General features: G+C 52.1%; 5 protein-coding genes across 5 annotated transcripts; 1 reads left to right on the top strand and 4 right to left on the bottom strand.

Annotated features, from left to right (window-relative positions):
• Positions 1–721: 721 nt before the first annotated feature.
• Positions 722–1,861, bottom strand: Z520_11641 (uncharacterized protein; the record flags this gene model as incomplete). Its single annotated transcript, XM_016782129.1, has 1 exon — positions 722–1,861. One exon carries the CDS (start codon positions 1,859–1,861, stop codon positions 722–724), a length of 1,140 nt encoding a protein of 379 aa, XP_016626735.1.
• A 756-nt stretch (positions 1,862–2,617) lies between these two features.
• On the bottom strand, positions 2,618–4,395 carry Z520_11640 (uncharacterized protein; the record flags this gene model as incomplete). Its single annotated transcript, XM_016782128.1, has 3 exons — positions 2,618–3,925; positions 3,973–4,276; positions 4,331–4,395. The coding sequence occupies 3 exons, from the start codon at positions 4,393–4,395 to the stop codon at positions 2,618–2,620; spliced, it is 1,677 nt and encodes a 558-aa protein (XP_016626734.1).
• Positions 4,396–4,992: 597 nt separating this feature from the next.
• Z520_11639 (uncharacterized protein) lies at positions 4,993–5,640 on the top strand (the record flags this gene model as incomplete). Its single annotated transcript, XM_016782127.1, has 1 exon — positions 4,993–5,640. The coding sequence occupies one exon, from the start codon at positions 4,993–4,995 to the stop codon at positions 5,638–5,640; it is 648 nt and encodes a 215-aa protein (XP_016626733.1).
• Positions 5,641–6,417: 777 nt separating this feature from the next.
• Positions 6,418–8,331, bottom strand: Z520_11638 (uncharacterized protein; the record flags this gene model as incomplete). Its single annotated transcript, XM_016782126.1, has 1 exon — positions 6,418–8,331. The coding sequence occupies one exon, from the start codon at positions 8,329–8,331 to the stop codon at positions 6,418–6,420; it is 1,914 nt and encodes a 637-aa protein (XP_016626732.1).
• A 2,820-nt stretch (positions 8,332–11,151) lies between these two features.
• Z520_11637 (uncharacterized protein) lies at positions 11,152–11,992 on the bottom strand (the record flags this gene model as incomplete). Its single annotated transcript, XM_016782125.1, has 2 exons — positions 11,152–11,271; positions 11,327–11,992. 2 exons carry the CDS (start codon positions 11,990–11,992, stop codon positions 11,152–11,154), a joined length of 786 nt encoding a protein of 261 aa, XP_016626731.1.
• Between the last annotated feature and the right edge of the window lie 259 nt (positions 11,993–12,251).

Raw genomic sequence — 12,251 nt, 5'->3', positions numbered from 1 at the left:
GCATGAGCCACAGATTGATCAGTCGTCGCTAACACTCCTGAAGGATCGCAATAGACGATGATTCGCCATTTTGGCGCACAGCAGTTGTTGGTCATGCACACGGCGCCAAACTAGCCAGTTGTAGAGGCCAGAGTCGACCGGAAGTGTTTGTGACGGCGCCTCATTGCCGTCACAATCAGATTTCAACCTCAGCTTCGTAAATTATGGCCATTCCACCAATTCTTGAGAATCATTGTGGGAGGCAGGGCCTGAGACTTGGTAAAGAACTAATTTCAATGCGGCGCAGCAGCTTCCCCCTTCGATAGATCCATCATTTACCGCCTTTTCGCCTCCGACTCGAGCTAGGTTATCTATGATCCGCTTCAACTATGAGGTAGGTTCGCTCGAATAGCTCCCTTCGCACCCTCGAATTGCAGTGGATCGTTGGAAAATCTCAATGAGCTCTTGAATGGACAAAGGTCTGTCGACAATGGTTGTCATAGAGTTCTGGAAGGTCTTCAGAACAAGATACTGGGGGAGATGATCTGACAAGAAGAACGTACCTGCTGCCGCCATGAAATACCTAGATCTACCAAAGCTTGGTGGTGTATAGCTTTCGAGGGGATTTCTGTCTTCGCGCTGGCAAATGAGTGAATAGATGGCCAGGCTTGGTGTGTTTCCACGGCCATCTCGGCTGCTTCGTTGGAGTCCGTCAAACCAGTGTATATCTTTGACAAGGCCACTATTTCTTCAATATGGCATAGTGAGAAGCATCGTGGCACCTCCACTCTTCCCTGTAAACCTCCTGGTTAGTGAGCATTCGTAAGGAATTTGTCGAGGGTCTCACATCTCGAAGCTTCCGGTGTGGATATCCTAGTTGCTCTAAAGCTTTTTCACACACTAAAGATTCCGGAAAACTGGTCCACCCTTCAGTAATTGGCTTTGTGTATACAACCCTTGCAAATCTGCCTTCAAAATAGAAATTTTCCTCATATTCACAGTCAAAGTAGTTGAAATTCGTCGTTCGCAGCATTCCACGCATTGCACGTGCAACGTCATGACCGACGCCTACAATCTGCACAAGTCTTGCACCTCGCTGGCTTTGCAACGCTGAAAGAAGCTGTCGCATGACTGAACCTGAATCACCCGATCGATCTTCTGAGATCGTGTAGGTGAGATGACCGAATTTAGTGGGAGACGATGGGAATGGCTTCAGCATCGCGCCTCTGATGTCGAAATTTTCGGTAACAAAAAAAAGTTCATCTTGGGATTTTTTCTCGTGATAAAAAGGGTTTCTTCGTATCAGGACGGAGTTTGAGTCATTGGGATCGTCCCAAATCTCGGTCCGCATTGACAACGTATAGTCGTATAGAGGTGACTGGTCGTGGTGCATAATATAGTCACTATGAGGGCGGTGGCTAGGCACTTGTGGGCAGTTCATGGCAGCAGGTCGACTTTTCCCACTGCTCCTGACCCGTACGGTCCGCACGCTCTCCTTCTTGCCGTTATAGTCATCACTGCTCGAGTCATCCCATTGCCAATCTCGAATATCCGATCGTTGGTTTTCTGGGAAATGAGCATCGTCCTCCTCTGCCTGGCTCACTTGCAACAAATTATGCGGGAGAGAGGACGTATCCACAAGAGGCTGAACGACCGAACGGCTGACCCTAGGATCAAGCGCTTCAAGGCGCTGTGCAGGGGAGCCGAGCCGAGAAAGCTCTGGTTGCAGATTTTGAAGAGGCGACTGTAAATGGGCGAGCTCGGGCCTAATATTTCGCCGCATGTGTAAATCTTCGAATGCTGTCAGCGGACGGTTCCCGAGATGTTGAGCAGCAAGTCCGAGGAGTGGATTGGTTCTGGTCGATGAGATTCTTGGGTCCATGATACCTAGACGCAACGCCAGAAACCAGCAATGTATGTGCAGCGCGTATTTATTTTCCTTGAGAACGGACTCAAGACAATACAGGGCTGTTCAACAAAATAGGGAGGGAGATAGCCAGTCCCGCCAGTCGGCCCAGTCCGGGAAAAGTGCACTTATCTTGCGCCGTGCAGGCTCGTTAAGTCGTATATACCTAGGTAGTTTGAAAGACTATCAGTAGCGTCCTAGAGAAAATGATTAAGCCTTCGTGGAATGACGGCTGGTAGAAAAGATGTTGTTGGAAGGCTCGAGGGAGGTGGGTGGGCAAGCTTGAGCAGGCACCAGTGAGCACAGCCGCCTTGAGATGCACATCCGAATGGGAAAGGTCGGTATAATGTGCCAGCTCCTCAGCGCATCGGTTGCCAGCTTTGAGCTCGCCATTTCCACTACTTTGTTGAAACCTTGCAGTAGTTCAAATACACCATTCGACAAACTCCTGCCTTGTATGCATTTCTGACGGTAGGGCTCAGGCAAAGAGCGATTCCAAGACCAGCTCTCAAACCAATTGAATTAAGCAGGGTACCTCTTTCCATTTCAAACCCAAATGGCCCTTCCGCAACAATCATCTCGCTGTACATGGTTTACAAAGAATAGACCTGAAAACTCTTCCCCCAGCGCGTCATTGTGGAAGTCCAAGGGAAGGGATCAACTTTCCATTTGTGGCAGCGACATCCGACTTGCAGCGAGTGAATATATAGATTACCCTGCTGTCAGCCTTGGTTACCTGGATCGGACAATAGATCTTGCACGTCCCAGAGCAGTGTTATGTGCTCGGGAAACTGGTAATCGCCTAGCGGCAGGCACAGGGGCACTCATAGTCACCACGATTTGACCATAGTTCCGGGACTGGGAAGTCGCGGCTGTGGAGCTGCTGGAAGTGACTATTAGAAGCTTCATTATACAACCATTTCGCGACGCGCCTTCGAACACTTCGGTCAATGTTGCCTGAAGCTGATCCAGTACCTCCGAACTGTATCCTCCCCGCCGGTACAAATTTTCAACTGCGACGAGAACAAAACATCGCGGTATGTTGGAGAGAACGGATGTTGCCATACTGGCCCATTCGTCCAGACTGTGCGGGCGCTGGTAGGAGGAAATATCGCATAGCTGCGCATCTCGTGAAGGAATTGATGGATCTTGCCGGAGAGCTTGAAAAATCAAGCTGCGGAGGACATCACTGACGGCTGTTGTCCCTTTGCGCTCACTTGGATTAGAGATACACCAGAATGTAGGATATGACGTCGATTGAAGCAGCGTCGTCATCTGTACAACCATATCCAGTGTACGTTGTAATGCCCGTGCCCCGCTTTTGACGGTAAAAATGGACGATGTCGGAAGCCGGGTCCATTCCTTTAGACGACTGATCATCACCGTCGTGGCTCGGTCGTTCTGCTGCCAAGAGGCTCGCCGTCTTGAGAAAGATTGACAAGTGCGGAGGATATCTTCAGGCAGTTTAGCTGGGCGCAGGACTTGGATGATTTGAGCAGTTTGCATGCCACCGAGTATCGCTGTGGAGTTACCCACGTCAAGTTTGATGGATTTCAGGAGATCGTGGCTGTTCATGGTATGCTGGATGAGCTGTTGCAAGCTCTGCTCATGCTGCTGAGTGGAAATGGACACTTTTTCCAGCTGGGCCTGCATGCGCAACAGGTGTTGCTGGATCTGTCGTTGACGCATGGTTTGTTGCTCCAAGGCGAACGACTGGCCCCGGATCTCGGCGCGGCCCGCAGTGTTGGCAATCATTTTCACATTCTCAGCACAGAGTTCCATGTCTGCAACGATTTCCTGGATAGGGAGCCGCGAGGGTCGGAGGACAGTCTTCAAGATGCGTCTGGTGCGGTTCGAGGTGTACCACGTCACGGCTCTCTGGAGGAACAGCAGGACATGTGCATACAACTGAGCGACGGCCTCTATCATGTGAGGCGTGCTGTAGAGTGCCAGTTCCACACGAATGCGCGGCAGAACGTCGCCAATCCGGGCGAGGGCCTTTGCAAACTCTGCTGCATGCTGCGAATATTGCGACACTCCCTGGAATACATCAATATAGTCTCTTTCGTCCGTGCATGGAGGCGTACCGCAAAAACAAATTTGATAGCTCCCCAAGCAAGCCCAGCATGTAGAGGGTCAGCACTGGCAAGTGTATCCAGCACGGTCCCATAACGAGCAATATTCCCTACAAAGGCATCAATCCACCTCTTAGCTCTGGCATGGTGCTCCGATCGATCCTGATAGGCATCCCGGGCCTGCTCAACTGTCATCTTGACATCCTCAAGCGACGTCTGCCCGCGAATCCATGCTCTTTCGCTCTGTGTCTCGGCCAGCTCTCTTTCGAAGTATTCGACGGCTCTTGCATATGCGTCCGCAGCTATCCTGGCGGAACTACAAGCGTTCTGTAAGACAACACGGCCGGCAACATGGCAGAACAGTCCTCACCTTGAATTGTTGCCAGAGTACCACCAGGCAGTTATCTCATCCTGCGGCCGGGCGACGGTGAGCATCTCGTCTCACAATCCGCGTTGGCGAGCTCGACGAACTCCTGCACGCCGAGTGAGGCATCTCGCAGACTGGAAACAATTGCAGCCTGGCCGTCAGGCTGGGACATGGACAGACAGCTCGGCGCAGCCTGAAGGTACCCGGCCGCATCATCACGCTCAGCCGCAGTCGGCTGCAGAGAATAACCGAGCGTTACAGGCCGGCGAATCGCTGATGCCTCGCCTTTATCACCTGCATGGAGGCTTGGCGGCGCAAGCAATGGCTCAACTGCTCAGGCCTTGTGGCGCTCTTATCCTGACCGCGCCGTTTCTAAATCCTGCTCGTGAATCAATCCATCTCGTCTCACCTGTGCTCACAAAAGTCCTCGTAATAATTGTTCTGAAGAAGTCCGCGTGATATTTTACCAGATTGACTGTTGCATAGGGGGTGCAACACACGACAAATATGTAACATGCCAGTGAGCGAGTCGTTCAAAAGCCGAAGACGCCAAGAAAACGTGCAGAGGGCAACGAGAATGGACAAAGCGATTAGGAGGACAACAAACATTGCCACAAAATTTCACGTCAACACTCATTTCGTACCACTTTTGACTCCAAAAAACAATGCCACTCTCTCCCGAAGATATTGTCAGGGAGTACATTGACGATGGCAGTTCCGTGGAGCGGGTGAACCACCGCAAGTCGAAACTCAAGATGTCCATCGTCGAGCCCAACGCGGCGTGGCCGCAACGGTTTCTCGACACCAAGGCCCGGATCGAGGCCGCGCTGGGCGCGGGCGCGACAAGTCCGACCGCGGTGCCAGTGGTGGTCGCCGTGCATCACGCCGGATCCACCAGCGTCCCCGGCCTGCCGGCCAAGGACGTGATTGACGTGGACCTGGTGGTGCGGGACATCGAGGACGAAGGCGCGTACGTCGAGCCGCTCGAGCGCGCGGGCTTTGTGTTCCTCTTCCGCGAACCGGCGTGGCATCAGCATCGGTTTTTCGTCGACGAAGGGGACCGTCCGGGGAGCTATCCCATCAACCTCCACGTGTTCGGGCCCGATTGCCCGGAGGTCGAGAGGCACCGCATCTTCCGCGAGTGGCTGGTCAAGACCCCCGAGGACCTGCAACGCTACGCGACGGTCAAGCGTGAGTGTGCCGCAATGTCCGAGGCAGCGGGCGAGTCGATGCAGGAATACACCGTGCGCAAGGATAAGATAGTCCGAGAGATCCTGGACAGGGCATTTCGCGATCTGGGCTATATCAAGTAAAATAAATACATACGACGACGCCGCTCCTTTCTGGCCCGTCACAAATGCTGGTCCTCAATGACCAACCACACCATGAGGACAGGTATATTCGCGATACTGAGGGAGAAGGAAAATTAGAATGACTCTGCGGAACATCAGCTAGATGTAGCAAAAGCGGTTTTAGATTCGTGACGACTACACGATCAAGTATTCTCGTCTTCCTCGTCTTCATATTTCATATTTCGTATTTACAGTCCATCATATATCTAAGTGTATGAGCATTCCGCGAAAGCAAGTGTAATGCAGCCATAATCACACCGAGTGCAAGATGTATATCCAAGAACAGAAACTTCATCATCACGCCCTGTGTTGATGTTTGAACAGAACACAAGTCAACAGGGTCCGCCCAAGAGATAATGCAGTATTTGCAGATAACACAGTGGTGAGAACACCACCCTGGGCCTAACGCAATGGTTCCCGTCTTTTTGCGGAGCGTCGTCCAACTCAAACATCAATGTCTTCATGTCCAGAAACAGTTCACCGTTTTGCGTGTCCCTTTTTCTCGCTGTGACCCAAAAACACCACTCGCTATGCGCCACGGTTCATGTCAAGTCAAATGAAAATCCATAACAGTCCGGCCAGCCCAGTCATTTCTGTGTTTTTTGTAAATAACCCGCCAAAAGACCCCGGGGGTCAGATGTCTTTCGGGTTTCCGATACTGTTGTCTCGTACTTTACTTCCGAGGGCGGCATGTCTCCAAGGTGGGAGTTCATTTCGAAACGTTCCCCCTGATTTCGCTCACCAAGTCTCCGCGATATACTGGCCCGAGCTCTTCTTCTCATCCCAAAAGCTCTGTGCCTCATCGCGGTTCAACTTGCCCTTGGCCATCGCCACATCTATCAGCGCGGCCTCCACACCTTCACCCATGCCCTTGGAACTGCCACAGACAAAAATCCTTCCGTCCACGGCGTTGATGATAAACCAGACCAGGTCTGCCTGGGCGCGGACTTCTTCTTGGACGTAACGCCCCTGCCCTCGTCGGGATTGAACCACTTTCTTGACTTTGTCTTCATGCACGCCCCAGTCACCAGAGTAAAGCTCGTCCAAAAGACTGTCCCGCACTCCCTGGAGCACCCAGACTTTATTTGCGCAATTGGCTGACTTCAATCGACGGTGGACAAATCCTCGGAACGGAGCGATGCCGACCCCAGCTCCAATCAGAAGCATAGGTCCATCGGTGACAAATTCACGGGCCAGAGGGTTGGCCATAAGGCCCCGGAACATGGGGACTCGCAAATCCAAATCACGAGGGTTTTTCCCCTCCTGCTCAGCCTGGATGACCTGCTTGGCCAGTCTCTCCAAAAATCCCGATCCGACGCCCGTTCGCTTGCCAGTAGCGTAGTCATCCGCTTCGTGGACCGTCACCGCAATTTCGATCAAACGCCGACATTGGGTACCGTCCCGCTGGCAAGATATGGTTGGATCCTGAGACAAGGAGTAGAATCGAGGCATGAGCTGGTTGAGGACAGACAGGATATGATCGAGGGGAGGTCTGGAGGAGGGGAAAGAGCTGAGAAGTTGTGGAAGAGTGATGTAAGGGCCTGTCCGGAGGTCGCAAAACGCTGCCTGGCCTTGAGCTGAAGACAAGTACATCAGAATGATCTTTTCGTTTTCGTCTTCTGCGTGCTCGGCTAAGAGCCGGAAGAGCCCTTTGGTGGGAGGATAGCTCTGAATGTCTGAACACCATGTTAGAAGCTCTCTTCGGGTGGTGACCAATTCTCGGGCCTCCTCTTCTCCCCAGATCGTGGGCCACCGTCCCGTGGTCGTCTTCAGTAGTATCGGCTTGTCGCGCACAAAACTTGGGACGCCCAGCAGATCAAAGATCTGGTCAACCATATCTGGCGGGTTGGGGGCGCACACGCCGATGGCACCTCCTACGACGAAATCAACATCTCCACTTTCCTTGGGATAATCAGTCACGTCAATGTCGAAGTGGTATGTCCTTTTCTCCGCACCAGGCTTCGTCAACTCGCGGGCGTGAAAGAGAGGTGCTGAAAATACCTCATAAGGCGGGTGCGGAGTGACGAAATTGGGAGGATGCTTCAGAACTTCTGGCTTTTGCTGTCTTTGGGGCTCTGCATAGGTCCGGGAGGGCGAACTCGACAAGGACTCGAACGACACTGTTTTGGGAGGTACCTCGACGATGCCCGAGAGTTCGCTGTCCAAGCTCAGATGGCCCAGGTTGATCTTCAAGCTCTGGTAGGCTGGGTTTTGAGGGATCTTGAGAGGGGTCTGACCTGGGCGGGGTCTCTTTGTTCTCAGCTCTTGCAGCATGCAGCAACCTCCGCCACAGCATGCCTTCTGAATCATGGCGGTAGAAGCACCCCTCTCACCCAGAAACAGCCGCGCATCTTCAGAATCTTGAGAGACCAATAGCGTTGAAGCCCGTCTCTTCTTGCCCTGCGGATTTTGACTGGGTTGGCCGTTCAAATCATCGAAGGGCACATCTGAAAGGTTCTCGGTGGTGGGCGTTGTGGGTTCTGTGTCTACGCTCGAGGCACTGTCGGAGTAGGAACTGGAGGGAACGGTTGAAAGCTGCGATGCGGAGATTGAGAGTTTTCTCGAAGTCATAGGTTCTTCGGGAACAGGATTATCAGGGTGTGAATGGGCCGTGAGAGGCAATGGGTGCCCCGAGGCCATGGTGGCTGACATCTTGGGACGGATAGGAATGGTGTGAAAAGCACCTAGAGACAGCGACAGGTCAGTATTTTGAAGACTTTCGTGGCGTGAAGGGGCATTCAGCTGTTGTATAATAATACAGCAGTCATGGACGGCAGTCAACTAAGGGATTTGACAGCATTATGGCATTGCTGAGTACGGCTGAAAGCGGGTTGTGTGGGCTGGTGGGCTGAGAACTCACGGGCAGCTGAGTGGATGATGTAAGGTGCGGAATCAGTCCTCGGGACAGCGGCGAAGGCCAGGAACAGCCCTCGACTAACAACGCGTCCAGACAGCTTGACTCGAAGGCTTTGTCGGAAGCAGTGGCGGCAGGACAGATTAGCGGGAGGGGCTGTTGAACATTTCAACAATAACGACTCGGGGAGCAATGGCTTGAATTCGAGGAAACGAGAGACGAGCACAAAAGTAGGATGATGATGTGGAAGAAGCTGAAGGGAAAAAAGGTGGTGGATGGAAATTGGGGGAACGGATGGGGAGTGGGAGATCTTTTGATGGGAATGAGAAGGGAAGGGTGTCTGTTGGCTGCTGGCTTCTGGCTTCCGGTTTCTGGTCCCTGGCGAGGGTTAAATCGGCACGTTGCAAAGGATGTACGAAAATGCTCACTAATTAAGTGGTTCCAGGTTCCTTATTGCAAGTAGAGTTGATTCGGCTCACTTGGCCTTTTCCGCGTGGGCACCGGTTTCTTTCTTTTCTTCTGCTTGGACCGAGTAAGACGATCAATAATGAGACAAAGTCACTCCACGACCAATTCAACTTTCCCCTTTCTACGCACTCCATACTCGATACCGGGAATCCGTTGGGATCTATGATTGCCACATTGGTACTCCTTCGTACGTTGCCAGGGACTTGTCCGATGAGTTGTCATGCCACGACTGCGCATTCCCGCGGCAGGCAAAAAAGGGTGGAAAAAGCCGATCTTTCGAACGTCAACCGTGCCCCGCGCCGATTCCCGGCTTGTCGACGACGGGTCAATCCTTTTCCACTAAACAGGCAATTGGGAACGGCTATCCCTTCGCAGTCAAGACCCTCTCCCGCCGTACTTCGTACCGACTAGTCGTTGCTTGCGACTTCGGGACTGGACGAACTTGCTGAACTTGTTATTACTGGATATCCGTCCGTGCTTTCTAGAGACTTCAAGTTGTCCCACATGCCATCCACAATCTGACAGGAGATTGATACGATAAGATATGATTAATTTCCATGAGTCTGATTATCGGGCTCCCTCGGCTGTCAACCGAGTCTGGGCATTGCCCTTGTACTCGGTACAGACTCTCTTTCTCCTGTCTGCAATCCACGAATGTGGAGTTCGTGGTGGTGCTGATGCGACCACAGGACAGGATGAAGGTCCCTATCGGCTCCGATCACGGCGACACCATGACCCAAATTCTGGTACCATCGACACTACAATGGCGTTCCCTTGTTCCCCGCCGCAGTGCGCGAAATGTGCCAGGTGGTCTCTGCCTAGCAGTACCTACCAGTACCAGTCTTCCAATTCATACTCTCCGCGTCATCTAATCTTATCTTCCCATCTCTTTGCGAACTATTGATCAGATAATTCGCGCAGGTGTTTACTACTGGCTTGGTCATCCTCCACTGACAATCCACCAAGAGGTACTATGCATGTGGACACTTGGATATAGTACAGCCTCGTGTGTCAGGATCTTTGTCATAAACGTCAGTCAATCAATCAGTCAACAATCTGTTACGGAGGACTCGGAAAAGGAGGATTCGCAAGTGCATACAGCATGGCTGAGTCAATTCCGACCGTTCCCCGATCCTTTTCAGAGGTTCAAGCACGTGGGCTAGGAGAGCTTGGTCTGCAGGGGAACGCGAGACGATGAGGGATCTTTTGTCTGCCGGACGTACCGAGTACACCATGCAGCATCCATACATATATGAATCGTAAGCTCCCTTCAGCATTTCTCACAGGTAAAGCTCGAAAAGCCGCCACACCGCTTTCGCCGCGACTTCCCTCATCAGAATGGTGCAGTAGGTGTCTATCAGGGCCTGCGCATATGCTCTGTAGCAACCCCATTGGACAACTCTTGGCCGTTCGAATTGTCTGACATACAAATATACCTCCAAAGCTAAAGGGCGGTGGGAAATGTCCGCAATGTGAAAGCAGCTGCAGGGAGTATATTGCACTGTAAAAAAGAATCTGACACTTGATGGCGGTGACTCGAGATCTGCAAATGCCCCTGTTGTCAGGTTATTTGAGAGGTGCAAGATGACATGCATGTCTTGTACCTACTGTATAAGCTGCTGGGGTTCTTGGTCAAAAACCGACCTCATGGGATCCATGGCCCAATGAACAGCTCCCTATACATCCTCCTGTGTATCGTAGTTGCAACCTCGAGACAGTTTTCCAAGATAAACAGTGCCTTACGGAAATGAGGAACAGCATAGTATCGATTCCGGGTGAAAAAGGTCCATTTCATACAATCAGTCAGTCAATTTGTGCCATTAGGACCGCCTGCCACCGGTTACCTGCATGAAATACCGACTCACTCCTCGCATGGACTAGGTACCTATTCGTTTGACGTAGGAAAATGATATTCCCCACCACAAACGGCCAATGCTTTCTCAACGAGTTATCCAACAATGCCAAAAAGGAGTGGACCGGCTGATGTTGAGTGCCCGAGATGCAGGAAAAGACAAATCCGTACTTTTCAGAGCCAGAGCTCTCCGCTGGCAAATCATTCTGCTGACCATCCCCAAAGCCACCCACTTTTCACCTTTCCACCTGCAAAAGTCCGCACGAGACTCATGGCTGGCTGCATCAGTCATTGGGTCCTAACGCCGCGCCTGGTCTGATTCATATTCAGCTGCCGATGCTTGTGACGCTCGCTCCCGGACCTGATGACGCAGCGCGGGGAGATGGCGTCTTCTGGCATTAATGAACCAGTTGCTGATCTAAACAAAAACGAAGGTCAGTCCCTGCTTCTCCACACATGGAGGAAAATAGTACCTGAGCAATAGTCAGACCCGTCGTTTGAGCAAACTGTTGCTTGTCCTCTTCCGTCGGATACGGATGTTCCAGGTGGGCCAGAAACCATTGTCGCAAATAGTCTGTAATAGGCTTTGGCAAGTTGCCCCTCCGCCTCCTGCCCGGAAGTCCACATCCTTCATTTGACACTGTTGGCGAGACAGGATGATGGGACCCTGTCGGCGAGGGAAGATAATCACCGGCATAAGGCGAGGGATATGTGACACCGCCACGATACTCATAAAGTGAGGGCGGATACCTTGAATACTCCATCTGCGGAGCATTGGGTCTGTTCGTCTGTGGATAACTCTGTCCATATCGGTGAGGTGGGTCATAATAAGAGGACGTTTCCGTCTTGAAATGGTAGCCCTCGTGACTCGGGGGAGGCCCTCCGGAGCCACCATATCCATATGAGCCTGTTGTTGAAAAGGAAGGGCTGTATGCATTCAACCGGTCGAAATCTCTAATTGACGGTAAACAGGGGCTCACCCTGGAAGGTGGGAATTGGGTCTGGATGGTGCACGGAGGACGCTCTTGGGTGCCATACGGACTGACGAGCTCAGTATATTGGGAAGGCGGATTCCAGGACGAGTTCTGCCTGTGGTGACGGGGAGCATTGTACGCCGAGTCGCTGCTTTGAGCAGACATATTGTCGAAAGACTCGACGCCGTTTCCATTCTGCGATCGTTCGGGCGATGGCGGCTCGATTTTTAACGGCCTGGATGATGGTTGGAAGGTTCTTCTTGTCATATTCTCCGCTTGAGCGACTGATCTAGATTCACTCGCTGTTATAGGGTCGACGGAGGGTTGTACGTTGGATCCCAGGAGCTGATAGGCGTTAGCAAAAGCTTGTCGAAGGGTGTTTCATCGGACCAACCTCTCGAAACGGCGGCAACTGTTGCTGCTG

The sequence above is a fragment of the Fonsecaea multimorphosa genome (genome assembly GCF_000836435.1).
Source record: "Fonsecaea multimorphosa CBS 102226 unplaced genomic scaffold supercont1.41, whole genome shotgun sequence".
In the NCBI taxonomy this organism is placed as follows: Eukaryota; Fungi; Ascomycota; class Eurotiomycetes; order Chaetothyriales; family Herpotrichiellaceae; genus Fonsecaea; species Fonsecaea multimorphosa.
The sequence above is the reverse complement of the archived record's forward strand: the minus strand, read 5'-3'. Positions and strand labels throughout refer to the sequence as shown.